Source organism: Cololabis saira, chromosome 19 (assembly GCF_033807715.1).
Source record: "Cololabis saira isolate AMF1-May2022 chromosome 19, fColSai1.1, whole genome shotgun sequence".
Classification (NCBI taxonomy): Eukaryota; Metazoa; Chordata; class Actinopteri; order Beloniformes; family Belonidae; genus Cololabis; species Cololabis saira.
In genome coordinates, this window is record NC_084605.1 from 36,835,998 (window position 1) to 36,857,270 (window position 21,273).

Genomic DNA, 21,273 nt, shown 5'->3' on the forward strand with positions numbered 1-21,273 from the left:
AATTAGCGGAGCGGAGCTCCTGTCGGATACAACCGGGTACCAGCGCGGGGGACCCGGGTCCCGGTACCAGCGCGGGGGACCCGGGTCCCGGGACCCGGGACCCGGGACCCGGGACGCGGGACGCGGGACCCGGGACCGCCGCGGTCGGGATCCGCAGCACAACGGGGTATGAAAAGTTTATTTACTCTTGTGCTTGCCTGCCACGCTGATGGACAGAAACTGCCGGCTATGGTGATTTTTAAAAGAAAAGCTTTTTTTAAAAACTTTTCCAGCCAGAGTGAAATGAAAAGGGCTGGTGGCTGAGACAGGTTTATGTGCGGCGCCCCGGTGGTTTTTTTTTTATTCTTTAATGCGGAAACAGAATATGAACCTTTTGAAGGGTTTGATTGATGTGAAAAGTGAAATAAAATATCAAACTAAGTTTTGCTTCAGCTCTATTTTTAGCGCGTGTGTGTTTTGCAGCGCGCGCGTGTGCAGCTCCGTCTCTGTAGACGGCGCCTTTTGGGTCGGTGCGCCGTATGTGTGTTTTAAAACCAAAAATGACACACAAAACTGAGGGTGCGCCTTTCCACACGGTGCGCCATATGGTTGTGAAAATACAGTAAGTTGACTGTACTTGCAAAATGTATTATTTACATACAAAAAATTAAGTAGTTTATACAAAGACTAGTCTTTCTTGATCTAAATAATAATCTCATGTAAAAAGTTGACTTATTTTTTTAAGTAGATCAAGCACAATATTTGTATCAGTGTAGAGGCGATACTTACTGTAACAACCTGCATTCTCACGGTACTAAAACGCCAACATATGCAGCATATACTGCATACATACACCACAGTGGACAGTTTTCAAACATATGACTCCCTTAAATTATATGATTTTCTGTGTAGATATATCTGTTTCTAGATGTCAAGATAGCTAACATGACAATTATCTGAAGAGGTTACAGGAATCCCTTTTGATCTACAACCAACGACACAGCGGGAATGGATGCTGTCTTTTGTTATCAGCACACAGTTTGGAAACCACCTCGGCGACTGCCTCCCCACCAGCGACACCTGCTCCGATACAAAAACCATGTTCCGAGTCAAAGTGAGACAGTTAAAAGAAAAATAAAGAGGCAAAATTAGGGCCAGTATCGGTTTTGCTTTATTCTGCAGTTTGTTTTGTGTGAACACAGGGCATGCCTTATGGATTGTCATCTTGGAAAGAGGGAGGCACTGTGCACTTCATTGTGATGCATAAACGTCCTGCGATATGCTGCCCCCATCTGGTCTGGAGTGGTACACTTGTATGGTGTGCCTTTAACTAAAATGATGTGAATATTTCCTTCATCTCTCATTTCGGCATGTTTGACATTCTACATTACATGGCAGCAAGGAGTTTGTGGTTCTGAAGCAGATCAGCCATTTTGTGCGTTGTACTGCCCCAGTCTGGCACTGGTAGTGTTTCATAGATGCCAATTAATGCTTTATTAATAAAAGAACATGGAGGGAAAATTATTACGCCAGGGTTTCTTACAGTCACAAATAGCCAAACACCAACAAATAGGTCTTGCATCATCGTTTTTGTTTGTTTTTTAATTATTTACACAGAGCTCTTAAGAAGGCAGCAGTGCAACATATTATACAAAACATGTAGCTTTCCTCAGCACTGCCACACAGTGGTGTTGTTAGTGTTTCATTTCTGATATGAGTTAAGCTTCTAAATCTTTAAAAAATAAATAACATTTCTGGGGGTAATTTTGCATCATATATAAACCAGAAAATGTCTGGCTTCGGGAGGAAATGGGAATGACAGAGTGACAGTTGAAAAATGGCGCAGCAATATTTGTAGATGTTATCGGTGCTATCATGACACAACACTTAACACAATTAACACGTTTGTAGTTATCAATAAACCAATAATAAAAAAGGACACATTATCAATCAGAAAAAGGGGGCTTTGAATCATATATTTGATTTGCAACTAAAAGAAATAAAGGCCTTTGTCATGTTGTGATTTTAAACTGTGTTGCATTCACTGTTACCTGGAAGTGGAAGAATTTTATTTTTACTTTTCTTTGCTGCTAACAGCACTTTCCTATAACCAACTTTAAGTCACCAAACTGAAGAAAGTTATGAAATAATAAGGCTGCTGGATGACTTTATAACATCCAGGAAATCTGATGCCCCATCTGTCTGCACGAAGACTTAGTAGAAGCACCTGTATCCTCAATACTTTTAAAACAAGAAAGGGGGAGAAAAAAAAGCTTGTGAACAAACTTTTCCCATAGAAGCAATAGTTATTTATATTAGCCTCTAAATTTGTAAGCACTAAAACCAAACAGACCAATAGCACAACAGTGGAGCCTCGAGTTTATCTGACCTGCTGCTTGGCTGTTTGTGAAGCATCGTTTTAACGGCCAAAACAGTTCAGCAAAGGTTTCATGAATGGTGCCAAATGTCTTTGGGCAAACTGAAAATGAGGGAAATGCTAACTTAGCATTTCCCTCATTTGCCAGCCAAGTAACCTCATCAGTTTGGAGAGTACCAGGCTAGGCACAACAATGCTCTATCATATAGTACCAATGTGCTTCAAGGGTTAATTATATTAACTGTATTTTGTGTCCAACTTTGGGTTTGCATGGTAGCTTGAAGTTGTAGGACTTGTAGAAGTTGAGTTAATGCCATATAAATTTGGCTGCCATGAAGAGAGATGTAAAGGAAGGGTTGCAAAGGGTGCAGACGTACTGTAATCTGAAGGTATTCAGACCAAACTGTCTCACAGTCATTTTGTTAGGAGCTGAGGAAATTATTAAAAAAAAGAAAAGAAAAAAAGGGGGCTTTAAAAAAGGAATCTACTTTTAATTTCAGCCTTAAAACAAAAATAAATATTGCATGTTGAAATATAAAAATGTCAGCAGCTGTCATGGAGGACGTCTACAACGGCATCTGAGTTTCACAGTACACATCCTGCCCAGGCTCCTCCTCGAACGTCACTTTCGCATCATCAGCATCCAGCTAAAATATAACAAACAAGGACAGGTTGATACACACAGCTCGAACATTATCACATGGTGCCATAATTTCACTAAAATGACATGAAACCACTTACACATTTCATTTCCATTTCAGTGAAGAGACGGCCGGTCATTAACATGCGCAGGGGGATGGTGAGGATGAGGACGAAGGGAAGTGCAAGGGATATTGCACTGGACTTCACAATCCACAAAGTTGCAAGGCACACTACCTGAATGGCTGTAAACAAGTGCATTCGTCCTGTGCTCACCTGCATCCAAGAAATACACACATCCGTTAAACACTCCAACTGTTTTTGATTGTAGCGCAAGGCGAGGGTCCAGTAGGAAACTGTCCAAAAAAGACATTTTCATTCCCATAGAATTCCCCCTTCATTTATGCAGTGAAGACATGGTTCACACAACTTGTAGAGCTCATACGACAGTTCACACCACATAGTGATGTTTGTATGAGACCCCCAGATCCTAGATAAAATGTGTTTTTCGAGCTTGTCCTAGGTGTTCAAGCAATACTTTGGATTCTCTGGGTCTTTCAATGATTATACGTACAATCTTATGGTGGGAGACGTTACTCTTATAACACCTGCATTTCCATTTTTGTGAATCCTCAACTAAAGCATAGTTTAACAACATATAATTAAAGACCCTTGTTCCTAATGTTTAACCTATATTACCTATATCACGTTTGTTAGAGCGGGGCAGAAGGCAAAACACCAGCCAAACTCCGCAGGAGGACTCCTTGCTTCCGCTCGTGACTGGCAGCTCCAAGTTGACCTGGGAAGGCAACTCAAGTTCCCAGCTAACATAGCCGCCACTTCACTCCGCCCAGATATGGTATTAACATCGGAGTCAACCAAGCAAGTGGTCCTGCTGGAACTGACGGTCCCCTGGGAGGGCCGGATTGATGAGGCCAATGAGCGCAGGAGGGCCAAATACTCTGAGCTCACCACAGAGTGCCGGAGCAATGGCTGGAGAGCCGGAGTGATGGCTGGAGAGCCGGAGCAATGGCTGGAGAGCCCGCTGCGAGCCAGTCGAAATCGGGTGCAGAGGTTTCGCAGGACATTCACTCCAGAGAGTGCTCAAACTCCTTGGAGTTAGAGGACTGCAGTTGAGGAGAGCCACCAAGAACAATCACTGATGACGTGTCCAAGTATCACCGTTCACAAGTTCTATCACATCTGGCACAGCCAGTGACCTCCAGGAAGGTCTGGATGACGTCCATGAAAAGAGTGGTGACGGCTGGAGAGACAGTGGACAGCCCGGAGAGATGGTAACCGGGGTAGGAAGGGTTAGATCTGCAGCTCCCGAGAGGGAGCACCCAAAACTTGCTATGAAGAACCCTACAGAAAAATACACCCAGGGATGCCCGAGAGGTGGGGGAGGATGAGCATCCCAATCGGACGGATTTACTGGTAATGACCCAAGGAAATGGACAACGGAATACGAGCGCAGTCTGCACATGCGGCAAGGTCTGCAAAAACCTGAGAGGTCTGAAGATCCACCAGACTAAAATATCCTATCTCAGGAGGGAACAAGTGAAGCGACGCTCAGGAACGGCAGCTGATGCAACAGTCCCTGTTGCGGTGACAGCAGAACCTGGTCAGAGTTCCCCCTCCAAGCAGGAAATCAGAACATCGTCGGGTGAAGTGGCCTGCCGCCAACAGCAAGGAGTGGTCCAAGCTGGACGAGGATGTAGACAAGACCTTGGAAGCAGTGTTGTTCTCGTTCACGAAAACGGAAACGAAATATGTTCGTCAACGCCCATTTTTCCCCGGACGAAAACGAGACCGGACTAGAAAAAAAACACGTGTATAAACAATAACTAGGACTAAATCATTATGCAAGTTCGTTGACTAATAAAAACTAAACGAAAATATAGTTCACAAAATAAATACTCCGCTAAAATCTATGGTCATTTTCGTTCACAAACAAAGACGATACGAAATATATAATTATAATGAACGTATCACTTCCTCCTGTCTCTTTTGCCATAGAGCGCCGCTGTGCGTTCGCAAATGCTCACCGGGACTGTCCGGGAGCACAGTTGTCTATCACTTTGTATTGGCTTTGTGCTCAGGGTGCATATATCGAACATACCCTTCCCCCACACACTCGCACTCACACATAAACAAACACACCCCCTTTTTGAAGTTACCGCAACAGCGCTGCATGCAGCTGCAACTGCACACGATCTCAACGCGGACATTTCATTTCAATAAATAAAATAAAACGGTAACATGCTTTGCACGGGGATCGGGAGAAAGAGAAGGGAAGATGTCTGGAAACATTTTAGATACATTGACGTCGAAGATAAAACGGAATGCTTGATTTTAACGAACGGGGAGCAGTGCGGTCATAAGTTGAAGGGAAAGAACACTACAAATCTGAAACGACACGTCTCCATTTACCACAAATAAATCAAGGTAAGCTAAGTTAACATAAAGTATGTTGCTGGTTGTTTACAACATTAAATCAACGTTGTGTTGTTGAGTGTACTGTCAGCTTAATGTTACTACAATAAAACCTACCCGAAAGTAGTCTACTAGTGTGTGTGTGTGTGTGTGTGTGTGTGTGTGTGTGTGTGTGTGTGTGTGTGTGTGTGTGTGTGTGTGTGTGTGTGTGGGTGTGTGTGACCTTATGACATTATGAGCAAAGGCTTTCAAGTGCCACTGTTTTCATTCATTCACATGGTTTTTGTGCAGAAGTTCAAAGCCCCTCTAAAATTATTTTGTATAAATGCACACCACACACACCTACACAAGAGGTCCATAAACACAAATAAATCCAAACATGGGGCATTTTGAATCACATGAAAGGTGCAGCCATAGAGAGAATCATAACAAACTCCAGCTTTTTGTTGAGTCGTTTACACAGCTGCGACTGCAGCCAAAGTTTATAAAACCTGGCATTTAGAGGGTTAAATCTTTAAAAAATCACGAATATTTGATATCAATACTTAGGTCAGATATTGGTGAAAGAAATGAGCTCAATTAAAGTAGAATATAATATTAATGTATAATATGTTTTAAATAATTGTCAAACTAAAATTAGACTAAATTGTCGGACTAAAACTAGACTAAAATGCAAATAGTTTTTGTTGACTAAAACTAAACAAATAAATTCACGGTTTCATGGACTAAAACAAAGACTAAAATGCTCGACTTTTAGTCGACAAAAATGTGACTAAATAAAAAAAGGATGAGTTCGACTAAATATGACAAAAAATAACAACGGCGATTGAAACAAGACTAAGACTGAAACAAAATTTAAAAATAGCCGACAAGAACAACACTGCTTGGAAGCCATCTCGAGGGGAAATGCTGACCAGAAACTCCAAACCATGTGCTCCTTCATAATGAGTATAGGAGCTGAGCGTTTTGGAGTGCGAGCCAGTCGAGCTGCGAGCCAGTCCAAATCGGGTGCAGAGGTTTCGCAGGACATTCACTCCAGAGAGTGCTCAAACTCCTTGCAGTTAGAGGACGGCAGTTGAGGAGAGCCAACAAGAACATCCTCGAGGCCGCAGAAAAGGCCTCGCGGTGGCTGTGGATCCATAGGGGGGATCCTTGGTGCGCTACTTGGACACAAGCCGGGGATTGATCACCCCCGGCTGGGTCGCCCGGGTGAGGGTGTATGATTGTTAAAGACCCTGTGACCCCGGGTCAATGACTGATGACGTGTCCAAGTATCACCGTAAGGTATATTGAAGTTCTTCTGAACTTCAGATACAGATTCAGATTCAGACTTTTATTGTCATTATACAGGGCACAATTAAATTAAAGGCAGTACGGAGTGGTGTTTTCCTCCAAAAACAGATTAAGTAAAAATAGTTAAAAAAAAGTAGAATGAGTATAAATAAAATAGAATAGTACAAAATAAAATAGAATAGACTCTGTAAAAAGAACGGTATATGTACAAAAATGTGCAACAGAATACAAAAATGTGCAACAGGTACAGGAACTTTTATTACCTTATAAAAATGCAACATTTGAATGTAAAACTATTTCTTCATATATACAATATTACAACTTCTTTTTGTTGTAGTTATGACATTCTCCTCTTAAAATGGTGACTTTGTCTTTAAAATGTCTATTTTTTTTTCTCTCCCTCAATTTGCTCCTATTCCTGTTGTATTTTATGTCTTTACACAAATTACATTAAAACTCTGTTTATTGGTGTGTGATGTATGCAGGGGATGTGTTGTGACATAACTTTGACTTTAACATTTAGTTTTGAGTTGATCCAACTTAATTTATATTTACCACGAGTGGCCAGAGTGACCATAAGAGTTAACTAGGTTGATTTTAGCATTGTGCATTTTAATTATTGAGTTATGGGATTCTTACTTTGGTGGCATAAGGTTCATCGGGGTGATATTTCTTTGGGATGAGAAGAAGCAACACACGGTCCCACAGCTGAATGCCATTTAAAGATGTGACTCCCATGTAGAGGAAGATCCCAAACAAGGCTGACATGGGAATCAGTTTTAGGATCGGCTCCATCAGAATTGATAGACCTTGAAGCAAGCAGATGTTTAGTGAAGAGAGCTTTTCGTATGTCAGATGTAGGCTAGATACACTAGATTCACAGATGAGACACACACTAAACAGCACCTACCAACAAGCAACGCCACTACAATGCCGCTGATCCTCTGCTCCAGCACTTTCTCTATCACAGGTTTTGGTCCTTTGCTCATGACGGTGAGGGCGTTGGCGTGGGTGACAGTTCGCACTGTAGCTGCACTGAGCCACGGCACGCCAAAGATCGCACTGAGCCCTCCCATGCTGACTAAAACCAGCAAGTCATAGTGAAACCCAGAACCTTTGACCATCTTCCTCTCAGGCTTACTGATGATCAGACTGCTCAGAGATGTGAGGGATGGACCAAAGGCAGGAAAGGTCATGCTTTTTTTTGTCTTGATGGTGAATTACATCACATTATTTATGGAGACTTACGTTGTGATCTGAGACTCCAGAAAGATGAGAATGAAAACAAGCATGGCTGGTATGCAGCATGCGAACATCAACCAGACAGGGAAGGTCTGGTGCTCTCCGAAGGGGTTGATGAGCCAGCCTCTCTTTGCTGGGTTGGACACCATCAGACCTTTGGGAACAACCAGTTTCTGTAAAATCAAACAAAGAAATGATAGTAGCAGTCCGTTTCTGTTCACAAAATGATTTCTGCATTTACTTTAAAACAGGCTTTTAGTTTTGTAGACTGGGCTTACTTGGGTGTAGGTGTCTTCAATGTTGTAGTCCACAACAATCATGAGAAAGATCGCAATAGGGACACCAAAGTCCCCGATCAATCGCCTGACCTGGTGAACAGAGATTACGTCATAATAACAATAAATCATTAAAATGTAATCTATTTAGTGCATTTTACTGATTCAATTATTAGAGAATTTATTAACATATACACACACAGGCACATTTGTTAGTACCCTTCTATTAAAGAGAGAAAAAAACACAATTCACACTGAAATAACAATAATTTATTATTTAATATCTAATAACATTAGGCATTGCGCTTGAATTGGGGCTCAACAGAATCATTTAAAAACCAAACTAATAAAAGTGACATGGACAAATTAGTTGGCACCCATACAAAAAATAGAAAATAATTAAATCATAGAATAAACAAATGTGTCCACGTGTGTAAAGGGACTGATGGATTAGGGGGCCAGCCTTGAGGACTCACCTTTCCTGGAAGAAATGTCCCGTTCTTGAACTGGCGCAGGAAGTAGGCGATAAAAAAACAGCCAAGCATGAGGCACATGGACAACAGGGCTGTGTTGGGGTAAGGGGGCTTTATTGTTTTGACGATATGAGTAAAGTTGCCGGTGCCATTGTCATATATGACTGTCTCCTCCACCTTTGGGTGCCAGGGATTTTCTAAAGTTTCATTAACAGGATCGTAATTTAGAATCAGCGGATGTGACTTGAAGATCTAAAGAGAGGTTAAGAGAGCAAATGTTACTAAGCCGATGAAATCAAAGAGATTAAATAATAATTTTAACACATAAAGTGCATGAATGATGATGATGATGAATGTTGTTTTTTTTACCCTTCCCAATTTGGAAAAAGTTTCATAGATGAAAATGATGGAGATGAGGATGGAGAAGATCTCCTGGGTGAAACGTGAGATGAAACGCACTAGGAAGCTTCCTTCAAAGGCCACAATGACCACCACAATGATGACCAGCCACAGTCCGACCCACACCCTTCCAACAATATATTCAATATCCTGGGACTTGCAGAACTGAACAAAGGAAACTGGTGGTTAGTTGACTCTGGCCGTGATCAAATGCAGTTTTGTATGCACAAAAACAATCTGTAACAAAGCAAAGACTATTAAAAAAATAATCTACAACTCACTGCAAAGAATGCCTCCTCGAACACTAAAAGAGGACCAGAGAAACCAATGACAAGGATGGGCTGAGCAGCAACAAAGCAGAAGATGATCCCCTGAATGCTGGTGGAAATGAGAAGCTCTGAAACACCCATCATATTGTCCACCTTGTCGGCTGAAGGTAAAGCAAAGGTTAAAAGATGATTGTTGGGTCTACTGCACAAAACAGACGCATCCAAAAACACTTGTACGCACCCAGAAGTCCTCCAAAAGTGATGGCAGGGGACAGGGCAGCGAAGTAGATGAAGATAATAGCAGCAAGGACCTGCGCGTTCAGTGCATCTTTGATATCACTCTTATAGTATTGGTAGCGTCTCCTCATGTCTCGAATCATCCCACCAAATGGTTGACCCGTGCGAGATAGGGGATCTTCAACCGAAGACTTGCTAGCAATGGAAACTGGGGGGGACATTTGAATGTAAAGTCAACTCAAAAAACTTTAAAACTTCATGAAACTTGATGGTTAAGTAGGTTTTTATTGTAGCTCTGATGGTTGTCTGATTGCACCCACCCCTACGAGTTTTGGAATCCCGGCCGAACGCAGGGTTGGGAGTCTGTAGTCTGGACTGCAGTAATTTCTTCTGAAAGTTGATGATCGAACTGAGCATCGCTTCATTCTGGATCTCAGTAGGTGGAATGACAATGCTGCAGTCCATGAAGTCCACGATGCCATCTACCAGCTCTCTGCTGCTCTTTGCCCGAATTGCAGCCTGATTAAATTCCTGGGGAGAAAAAAAAATGTAGATATAAGGAAGATAGGGGTATTTTGATTGAACAGTAACTTATATCAGTCTTGTATGAGTTGGTATTATGAGTTAGTTAACCTCACATTTAGCTATGGTGGTGATGGTTGTGTCAATAAGGCAAATCCAAGGTGTGGAAAAGTAAATTAGGTGCTTTTGAGGTGACGTGAAAGAGTAAAGCAGTAAAAGAGTCATGAATAATGGAGGACTTGCAGTATTAGTCTACTAGAACATGGAGATCCACCTTTGAGTGAAAGTCAACCAACAAGTAACGTTATACGGCAGATAACAAACTTGCACATTTTTCAGTTTAGTTTTTATTAGTCACTTGGCACATGTCAGTTTTAGCTACGACTCTTATGCCTAAATTTACCCCAAATGAAACTTTCCATGTAAGCCTGAAATGTTACTGCTTAGAACTGCTACATGAACAACAATATTACAACCAACGTGTCATGTCCAAAGTCAAAGATTCAGTTTTAGATTGCGATGATGAGAAAAATGAGCGCAGATCAGAATCAACTTTAATCAGAATCAACTTTATTCACCAGGAGCATTTGATTTGGCACGCTTTGTCTCTCCAGGTTCAATGAAAGGAAATAAGATCAAAATAAACAAATAAATAGCGATTAAAAAGCCACAGCAATCAAAAAATATGTACAACATATTCAAGACAGAACCAATATTTACAGTCGTGAAGATATTGAATAAATATTCAACCCTCTATGAACGTTCAGCAGAGTGACAGCCTGAGGGAAGTAACTGTCTCTATGCCGGGTAGTTTGGGTCTGTAGTGGCTACCAGGCGGCCAAGACTTATTTTTCCACCTCATTGTCCTGTTTGGTGGCTGAAACCAGACAGAGATGGAAGAGCACAGGACAAACTGGATGATAGAGTAAGAACGTGATGAGCAGGTCTAACCTTCTGAGCTGTTTCCGGAAGTCCTATCTCTGCTGTGCTTTCTTCTGTCTACGTCAGACACCAGAAACCTGAGCGTGTCCAAATTAGAGAGTGTATTGTCGAAAAGATCTGCCTTCCCATACCGGGAGTCCAACCCGGGCCGCCTGGGTGAAAACCAGGAATCCTAACCGCTAGACCATATGGGAACACACTGATGTCTTCAATTCGGTCTGATTCTACGGCTTTTAATGTAGAGCCTCTGGATTAAGGATTACTTTAAAATGTGCACAGTAAATTTTACATTAAATTAAATCCATCCACCTTCTTTTCCCACTTTATCCCGTTCAGCAGGGATCTTTGAGTCTGATGCAGCTCAAATCCAGAACATAAAAGTGACGATATGAGTAAAGTTGCCGGTGCCATTGTCATATATGACAATGGACAACTTTTCTAAAGTTTCATTAACAGGATCGTGATTTAGAATCAGCGGATCACTTTCTTTTTTTTTTAAACTTTAATTTTTATTGAAAATTTTCAAAAGAACAAACAAACAAACAAAACAATTACAACAGTTGCGGCTACATGTGTCTATTATTAAATTACAATAGATCCAAGAGAGAGAGATATGAATAAGACATATTTCAAGTATTCCCCACTGTGTCCCATCGGGTCCATTTCTCCCATTTAGTCAAAGAGACATTTTCCTTCATTCTAAGTCTATATGTCATTCTCTCCATGTTATGGACTTCTCTAATGATTTCTACCCATTCATTCACAGCTGGTGGTTCAGTTCATTCTCCCACTTCTCCTTAATGTACAGAGTGGAGAAATCTTCTGAATCTCTTAAGTTTTGGTACAACACTGATACTGCTTTCAGTTTGGTTCCATTGTATGTCTTGATCATTACATCGAGTACACCATTTAGATTTTTTACAGGTTGTATGTCCTTTATAAAGTAGTCACGTAGCTGTAGAAATCTGAAGTGGTCTCTATTTTCATATTATGCCACTTTCACATGTTTCATGCATGTGGACAGTCTCCAGGAACTTACTCTATCAGCCATCAGTGCTGCCATAGCACGTCCGGTCTCGTGGTAGTCCATGTCAGAGTTGCTGGGGCCAACTAGAACAAAAACGAAGCGCACGGGGACCGGGGCCTCCAAGGCTGAGTCCAGCACCGTGGCCTCCTTCAGGCGGACGAAGGCCACTGTGGGTTTCTCCAGAAAGTCCAGAGCTCCTGGTCATACAAAAAACATAACAAACAAAAAAGAGCAAACTTTATGTCCATATTGTCCAAGCACAATCATATGTACCAAAATAAATATATGCACTACATCTTTCTCATAAGACATACTGGCTCACCTACTAGCACCATTGAAGCCTCAACACGATCGCTTTCATCCCTCTAGAAAACGAGCAGACCAAATGAGCAAACATTCAACTCTTCATTTTTAAAAGTTGCATAAATATTAGGCTTAGCTCCACTGACACCCGAAAGCCCCTCTACACAAATAAATAAAAGTTATGAAATATAAAGGATGAATCATTTTTCAAAACAGTAACCACGGTCTTGTGTATCAGAAGAACAGAGATGAAATGTACAAATCTGATGGGAAGAGTCACTTTCAATACTCTGTGATCTCAGCATGATCTTTTATTGGAATTTGAATAAACGATAAGATCAGTGTAAGAACGTACCCGTTCCTTGACTGAAAACTTGTGCAAATCCATTCCTGTCAGCATTTGGCTCTCTGGGTCAGTTGATTGGCTGGAGGCAGAAATTCATGACAGTCTTTCAGTCAATTTTCAACTGGAATCACATTTCTTAAGTCCAGATATCTTGGTTGTATGTTAGGAATTTATAGTGCCCTATCATGACTCTCGGTGGGGCCTAACCCAGCTTTCATTATTATTATCCTCACTGTAGGGACAATATTGTCAAACAGGGATATAGTTTCATACATAGTTTCTAATAATAGAAAAAAAACTGTCACACATAACTGTCTTTGTTGAACAGCTCCTACCAGATAAAACCAGTAGCGACCAGACCAAAACTGGAGGGTGTTAGGACTTTTGGAGCCGTGAACAGTCTCGTACACAAGAAACTGTGTTGACACACACACACACACACACACATACACACACACACACACACACATATAGTCACTTAGTCACATGCATTTACACACACACACACACACACACACACACACACACACATATAGTCACTTAGTCACATGCATTTACACACACACACACACACACACACACACACACACACACACACACACACGCATGATCATATACATACACACACACACACATAGACATACACACTGGCTTGTTCACCTGCATGCTGGCTCTCTAGTTTTTGGGTTTAGGTAGCGGTAGCGATAGCTTAGCTCAGACTGCGATCAGATCTCAAGATTTAGGTCGATTGCTGTTATTGTTTTGGTTGGCTTCGTGCCGGTTTCGTGCTTTGTTTGTGGTTTTTTGTTGCAGATTTCCAGTGCTTGACGTGTGTCTCCGTGTGTTCCTGCTTCCTGGATTGGCAGTGGAGGTCGTCAGCCCCCCCCCCCCCCCCCCCCCCCCCCCCCCGCCCAAAAAAAAAAAAAAAAAAAAAAAAAAAACACTGGGTTTGTATGTGTATATTTATGTATGTGTACGCATATGTGTGCGTATATATATGTATATATATTAAATATAGTAATAATGCACACATATACACTTTTGGTTTCTACCGTCATGGTATCAATCAATAATATGTGTGCAGACAAGGTAAAAAAAAAAAAAAAAAAAAAAGAAACTGTGTTGATGAAAGCACACTCAAGTATTCCTTTTGAATTCCTAATACTTATGTAAAGTCAAACATTTATTCTGAGTCTCCCTCTGTTGTTGTTCTCATTATCACATTGATTCACATTTTAGCTACAAACAAAGAAAACACTTAATTGGAGGTGTTTTTTCTCCGCTGTCATGTGACACTCACACTCAATGTAACGATTGTAAAGACCGGTCTTTATACAGGACTGTCTCAGAAAATTAGAATATTGTGATAAAGTCCTTTATTTTCTGTAATGCAAAAATGTCATACATTCTGGATTCATTACAAATCAACTGAAATATTGCAAGCCTTTTATTATTATAATATTGCTGATCATGGCTTATAGCTTAAGAAAACTCAAATATCCTATCTCAAAAAATTAGAATATTCTGGGAATCTTAATCTTAAACTGTAAACCATAATCAGCAATATTAAAATAATAAAAGGCTTGCAATATTTCAGTTGATTTGTAATGAATCCAGAATGTATGACATTTTTGTTTTTTTTAATTGCATTACAGAAAATAAAGAACTTTATCACAATATTAAAATTTTCTGAGACGGTCCTGTACAGGCAGATGGATTTGGTGGTCAGAGGTGTCACATAATCACAGGTTCAGTCTCAGTCTTTAACTTTCTCTGAGGGAGTTTGTGAAACCTTCCCTTTTAGTCAGTAAACCTTTCAGATATAAGCCCAGACGGGTCACTGTGTCGAGTCACTGATGGGTGATGTCTCGGACGATACCTGCGGTTTTGGAGCAGAGACTTCAGCACGCCTTCCTTGTCTCCCGACCTGATCTCCTTCTTGCTAACCATCTCTCCAACCATCTTCTCAGCGATGGTGGCCAGAGTCTTCTCCTCACAGTCGAAAACTGTCACACCTTGAAATGCAGAATAATCACTTAGTGTGATAAATCATAGTTCAAAAACAAACTTTTATCTTAATTATGAATACGTGATTTAATACAGGAATATTTCTTGGATGGTATGTATTTGCTTATACAAGGGGTCTGCAACCTTTATTATCAAAAGAGCCATTTTGCCCCCACTTCTACAAAAAAATATTATCGGGAGCCGCAAAAAATAACAGATTTTAAAAGTTTTCATCTTTTATTTATTTTAGCTGTTACAACCCCTAAATATAACAACAGAAGTGCAGTGTGCATTTGTAGGTGTACTTTGAAATAAATTAAACTGTGAACTGTAGGCGTATTTCAGTCTATATTTGTGTAAAAGTAAAATAAAAAATACCCCACTTTAATATAAATTAAAAAAATTAGCTGCAGCTTAGCAGCTTTAAAAATAAATATAGAAATTAAAAATAGTTCTTTTAAAATTAGATGGCATCAACCCAAACTCCAAGATAAATGCCCAAAAAAATAAACTAATAATATGACTAAAAATGAATTCAGATATATAATTTATTTATGTTTAAGGCCAAGGGAAGCCGCTACAATGAGGATGAAGAGCCGCATGCGGCTCCGGAGCCGCAGGTTGCAGACCCCTGGCTTATACTATCATGGTCTAGCAAATCTCTTCAATGCCTCAAAAGTAAATAAAGTTGCCATCTAATTGCTTTGAACCACTCAAAATAATTCCCCACATACTGTACGTCTTTACAACTTCTCCCCCCCTCACCAGTGTTCATGGTGCGTCTCAGCTGAATGAGGCTCTTGAAGGTGAGGTAGGAGATGTGTGAGCACGCCCACGCCCCCGTCTGCGGGTCGAAGCTCTCCTCGTAGCCCGCCCATCGCCCGGTCTCCTGCCAGTAGGCCGGCTGCTCCTGGTCCTTCATGACTTCCTTCTACACCACGCACCCCTGGAGGAGCCGCAGACATGCACAGGGAAAGACATGCTTGTTGGACAACTTGACTGAAGAGTTGGACAATACAGGTGCGTGGATTAGAGCTGTGGCACCAAGTGGGACTGCTATAAGCTTGTGGTGTACAACTGTGGTGACTGGCCACTTCATGTACGTCATTGTATCTGCACGCTTCAACAGATCTATGTTCTTTTTGCAGCCTAAATGGAAGAACGACTTTCCACTTTTTTTTTTTTGTCATTAAAGTTTTTTATTTATTCTTGCATATAAGAACATACATTCAAACTCAAAACAACATTTATAACAGCATCAACAGATAGTATACCCAGCATACAACCATATATACAAAGGCCTCCTGTAAATCTGTCAGGGTTTGACACTTCCCCCCAGTTTTTGAGTTTTAGTTCTGTCCCTCCTGTTTCCAATCTGCCCTGATTGTCTGCACCTGTGTCTCGTTATCCCCTGTGTATATCTGGTCTTGTCATTCCCCTTCTCCTTGTGGTTCCGTACTGTTTCTTTCCCTCCATGTGTCCTGCCAAGTTTTTGTGTATGTTTTTTTTATCCCTGTTTTTGATCCTGCCAAGCAGCGCTTTGTCTTTTGAAAAATAAACCCTTTTTGTTGAACTGCCTCTCTCGCTCTCCTGCTTCTGGGTCCTCACCATACCAGTCGTGACAAAATCCACATTTTCTTTTTGAAACAATCAGAATGTACATCCAGCACCATGTCTACAAATTTCCCCATCTGCTCTACCTACAAAGAAATACGGTCCCCCACGTCCTCCTAGAATCTTCCTCTTCATTGTTCACTCATCGTTCATAAGATGCAACTTCTGACATAATTTTCCATCCATTTAACATCTGGGCCAACTGTACTTTTCCATACTCTGAGAATCGTTCCAGCAGCTGTGACCATCCCGACTTTTAAAATTATCCGATCATCCATCCATCATCTATACCCGCTTTATCCCTTGCAGGGTCACGGGGGTCTGCTGGAGCCTATCCCAGGATCCCTGGACAGGTCACCAGTCCATCACAGGGCCACATATAAACACACAAACCATGTTCACAACCACACTCACACCTACGGGCAATTTAGAATCACCAATTAACCTGGCGTGCATGTTTTTGGACTGTGGGAGGAAGCCGGAATACCCGGAGAGAACCCACGCAAGCACGGGGAGAACATGCAAACTCCACACAGAAAGGCCCCTGCCGGGCCTGGGAGTCGAACCGGGAACCTTCTTGCTGTGAGGCAACAGTGCTAACCACTAAGCCACCGTGCTGCCCATTTTATTATGATTATCCGATCATATTTAGATATATTTGGAATTTCTGTTTAATCCCCTAACAAACACAGTCTTGGTGATAAAGGTAACCTTCCACTTTTTTTAAACTATCATAAGATTTCTTTTTGCTGTGACTCTTTGACATCCTTGTCTCAAACCTTTGAAACGTCTCCTGAACAGGATTTGTTTACAAGGACGGCTTATTGTTTTCTGTGAAATTGTTTTACATGGGCTGTTGTTTCACTTCTCTTGCAGGCATAAGAGTGTTGGTTATTGCCAAAAAAGTCTTTGAAGGTGCATCGGTTGCTGTGAAAGCTGAATCAGCTGTTTCCTGAGCCTTCAGGTGTTGTGCCAGAAATGACCTGAAGCAGATGAGGGTAAACAGGTTTTAATAGGGGTGACATATGTCTCAACAAAACTGCACGCTCTTCTAAGACACCGCTTAGGTTGGAAAGCCTTTGTAGTGAGGAAATCTGAACAGGTGATGTGTGCCGGGCAGTTTTCACAACCATCTGTAGGGCTTTTTAGTCAAAGAGCTCTTCGTGTTGAATGGTGAGGCAACAGAAGTTCCTATTTGTGGAAAGATGTGCCAATTTGAATCTTCTCAAGATGATTAAACACTGGTTAGCTTTGTATAATAGCTTTGTTAACTGTTAAGTACGGTGGCCGAGACCCAACATTGCTGAAAATAAAAGTAACGCTGCAAATAAAAGAAACGCTACAAATATAAAGAAACCCCGCTGCAAATAAAATAATAAACGCCGCTGCAAATAAAAAAAAAAACGACACAAATAAAAAGTGAATTACCGGGGACTATTTTTGCTGATGCACCGGTGTTTTTTACATGAGAGGAGAAGAAGAAGACGAAGAGGACGTAAGTGAAAAGGAAGAAATAAGAAGAGCGAGGAATAAGAAGAACAACGAACGAGAAAATAAGTGAAAAGGTTAGTGTTCAACGTCGCTACGTGTAATTTTTTCCGTCTTTTTCTTCTCCTCTCACGTAAAAAACACCGGTGCATCAGCAAAAATTGTCACTTCCGTTGTGGCTTTTTTATTTGCGTCGTTTTTTTTATTTTATTTGCAGCAGCATTTATTTTATTTGCAGCAGGGTTTCTTTATATTTTCAGCGTTTCTTTTATTTGCAGCAGCGTTTCTTTTTGTTTGCAGCTTTACTTTTATTTTCAGCAATGGCGGGTCTTGGCCACCGTAGTTAAGGGTCAACGAAAGATCCAGAGATAGGCAGACAAAGAATCTGGAAACACTTTTCAACTCCATCTTACTGCTATAGATGTGCAAGGAGATCTATACATATAGATCTCTTTGCACTTTGTGGGACAATTAGTTATCTATTTAAAGGGCATCTGTGTCAGTGTTGCTTCTTTTGGGTGAACAGTCACTATGAATGCCATTCAGAACTCCTTTGTGGAGATCAGAGATTCTTACAGAGACCAGCCAGACTCCCCAAAAGGCATCTTAATGACTGTCAGACCCTGAGAAGACAAATCCTCTAGTTTTATGGTATGTAGCCACATAGATTAACCAAGTCGGCTGATACAGTTTAAAACAGGAAAACGTGCCAACAGCATGATGTTTGACTATGACAGACTGGCAGAGCAGTCAGGATGGGGGTACAGGTGGACACATTAACATCAATTCAAGAGGAAACCTTGTCATGTGTTGTTTTCTGCTGTAGAAGCAAAGTTTAAAAGATAAAAGAATTTCTTGGCAGCACCGAAAGTGGACACGGATCATGCAAAATTAGGAAGGTCACACTTTGTGTGTTAGGTAAACACAGTGCGTGTCCGCTGGTTCCAGAGTCTGGTTCACCGCTAGCTTCCGTCATGAACTAAAACAACGGCTCGCTTTGTGTGTGTTTGGAATGTAAATACATCTGAGGTCTGCTCGTGTGTGCGTGTGTGTGTGTGCGTGTGTGTGTGCGTGTGTGCGTGTGTGTGTGTGTGTGTGTGTGTGTGTGTGTGTGTGTGTGTGTGTGTGTGTGTGTGTGTGTGTGTGCGTGTGTGTGTGTGTGTGCGTGTGTGTGTGCGTGTGTGTGTGTGTGTGTGTGTGTGTGTGTGTGTGTGTGTGTGTGTGTGTGTTTGTTTGTTTGTTTGTGTGTGTGTCCTTTACCTGACACTACACTTGGGGTCACAGAACCCAAGAATTAAACAAATAAACAAGCAAAAAAAAGTTTTTAATTATATTTTTCATGAATTCTGGAGACAATCCTGACTGACAATATCTGTAACAGTTAATGTCAAACATTGATATCATCACATGTATTATAAAATAATACATTTTGTGTTCTTGGACGGTCATTATCGAATCTTAGTTCGTTCAAATTTCTTTGGCATTTCCAGAGTATCCTTTTTTTTTAATCTCAGATTGTACATCTCAGATTGTACATGTTGTCAGTGCCCACAAAAAAGATTTATTTCCAAAACACACACTGTTCAAAGGAATTGAAACTTGCTACACACATACATGTGTAGGTGTGTGGAAGTGAATGGATGAGGAGAAGGTAAAGAGGGGCAAATGGACACTTTACAAGTTTAAAGGACCGTTCAAACTGCCAGGTTAGGTTACTATGAAATGCATTATCTCAGTGAGTATGATGCATTTTCAGAAGAACAATGGGTCTGTATGTAAATGTGAAAGTTAATGTGCTGGGAGAAATCAGTTTGCAGCCACAAGGTGGGGACTTAATTCCCTTTTAGACACAGAAAGCAAAACCCTGTACTTGATCTATCATTAAATGTTTGGATGAAGACTTTGTTTGGAGTTTGGAGTTTGAGTACTGGCGAGGACAATACAGGTGCAGGTGAGGACTGGCAAAGCAGTGGTAATGGGTCGGGTTTGAAGTTACTTTTGTGTATTTACTTTGTGAGACAAGGCTGCCTATAAAATATCCAGCGTAATTATGATCATGTGTGCTTATTAGGAGATGATTTTGTGACATTGCACCAATGCAATGTCACATACTGTATATGATATATATGCAATCATATATATTGCATATATATGATTGCATATATATATATATATATATATATATATATATATATATATATATATATATATATATATATATATATATATATATATATATATGCAATCATAATTCAACAGAATCTTTTAGGTTTCTTAGTTCTATGAATGTTGATTATGGACACTACGTAAATTAAGGGTCCTTTATTGGACTGTATTGAATCTGTTTTCCATGTCGAGTGTGTTTTTGTTGTAAAATGGTGCAATGAAAAAAAAAAGTGGATTCACTTAAACTGAATTGATTTTCAGATCTTAAGACAGTATGAGCAATATTGTATTATAGGACTAAAGGTAAGACAGGACGTACACAGGGGTCCATTTATGTGCAAGGATATAAAAATGTAGGAATGCAATTTAGTTTATACAGGACTGTCTCAGAAAATTTGAATATTGTGATTTTCTGTAATGCAATTACGAAAACAAAAATGTCATACATTCTGGATTAATTACAAATCAACTGAAATATTGCAAGCCTTTTATTATTTTAATATTGCTGATCATGGCTTACAGCTTATGAGAAATATTATCATATTATATTATATTGACTTTTTTTTTTAAAGTTTGGATGCCTTCTTACCCTTTTACTTGTGTATCACTGCAACATCTTTGATTGTTGAGCACATTTTTATGCTTTATTTCTTTATCTTCTGAAACAAAACAAAATCGTCCTCTGAGTCTTCTTTCCCATTTATATTTAGTTTGAAAACGAGAGAATTAAAAAGATATTGCATTATTTTGTACAACAATATCAGCACGTTTTCCAAGAAATTCTCTGCTCCCGTATTTTTTGTTTCAGAAAGTTACATCTTTAGTTGCACGCTTGCACAAATGCTATCCACAACTGTGGCAGGAAAAGTGACACTTACCTCGTGCAGGCAGTCTCCGAGCTGACAGCGTTGACAGCTGACTAACCCCCGGATGGCAAAAAAGCGTGACTTTATAAACACCACCTCTTTAAAGCCGACTGTGTGCATGTGAGGATGCATGATGTATGATAATGGGTGGGACTAATACATGCATGCACGAACACAGAGATGGACATGTGCACTACAACTCATTCTTACACACTTGAACAGAGCAGCGTGTTCTGTACTAACCCATAATATTTGTAGTAAATACAGAGCCTTGGTATGCCAGTAAACCAGTCGCATTGTGTCAATATTAAACCAACATCTTATCAAATTTTTGTCTGTGTTTAGAGGACAACAAAGTCATGGATTACACTAC

The 21,273-nt window shown here is 40.5% G+C and overlaps 1 protein-coding gene and 1 non-coding gene across 2 annotated transcripts; both read right to left on the bottom strand.

Moving 5' to 3' along the window:
• Positions 1–2,825: 2,825 nt before the first annotated feature.
• On the bottom strand, positions 2,826–21,053 carry slc4a1b (solute carrier family 4 member 1b (Diego blood group)). The gene is made up of 17 exons (XM_061707575.1): positions 20,913–21,053; positions 15,532–15,712; positions 14,639–14,774; positions 12,769–12,838; positions 12,433–12,475; positions 12,123–12,307; positions 9,940–10,150; positions 9,624–9,827; positions 9,395–9,543; positions 9,084–9,278; positions 8,718–8,966; positions 8,245–8,334; positions 7,973–8,139; positions 7,635–7,876; positions 7,364–7,533; positions 3,098–3,271; positions 2,826–3,003 (listed from the first exon to the last, which is right to left on the bottom strand). The coding sequence occupies exons 2-17, from the start codon at positions 15,686–15,688 to the stop codon at positions 2,923–2,925; spliced, it is 2,523 nt and encodes an 840-aa protein (XP_061563559.1). The 5' UTR covers positions 15,689–15,712; positions 20,913–21,053; the 3' UTR covers positions 2,826–2,922.
• trnae-uuc (transfer RNA glutamic acid (anticodon UUC)) lies at positions 11,206–11,277 on the bottom strand. The gene has a single exon. It is a non-coding gene; the product is annotated as a tRNA-Glu (tRNA).
• Positions 21,054–21,273: the final 220 nt, after the last annotated feature.

Excerpts from the sequence above, each read along its gene's own strand:
- slc4a1b (XM_061707575.1), bottom strand. The coding sequence starts at position 15,688 with ATGAAGGACCAGGAGCAGCCGGCCTACTGGCAGGAGACCGGGCGATGG. Across the intron at positions 12,308-12,432 it reads GGCTTCAATGGTGCTAGTAG|GAGCTCTGGACTTTCTGGAG; the intron begins GTGAGCCAGTAT and ends TTGTATGACCAG. Across the intron at positions 10,151-12,122 it reads CAGCACTGATGGCTGATAGA|GAATTTAATCAGGCTGCAAT; the intron begins GTAAGTTCCTGG and ends TTTTCTCCCCAG.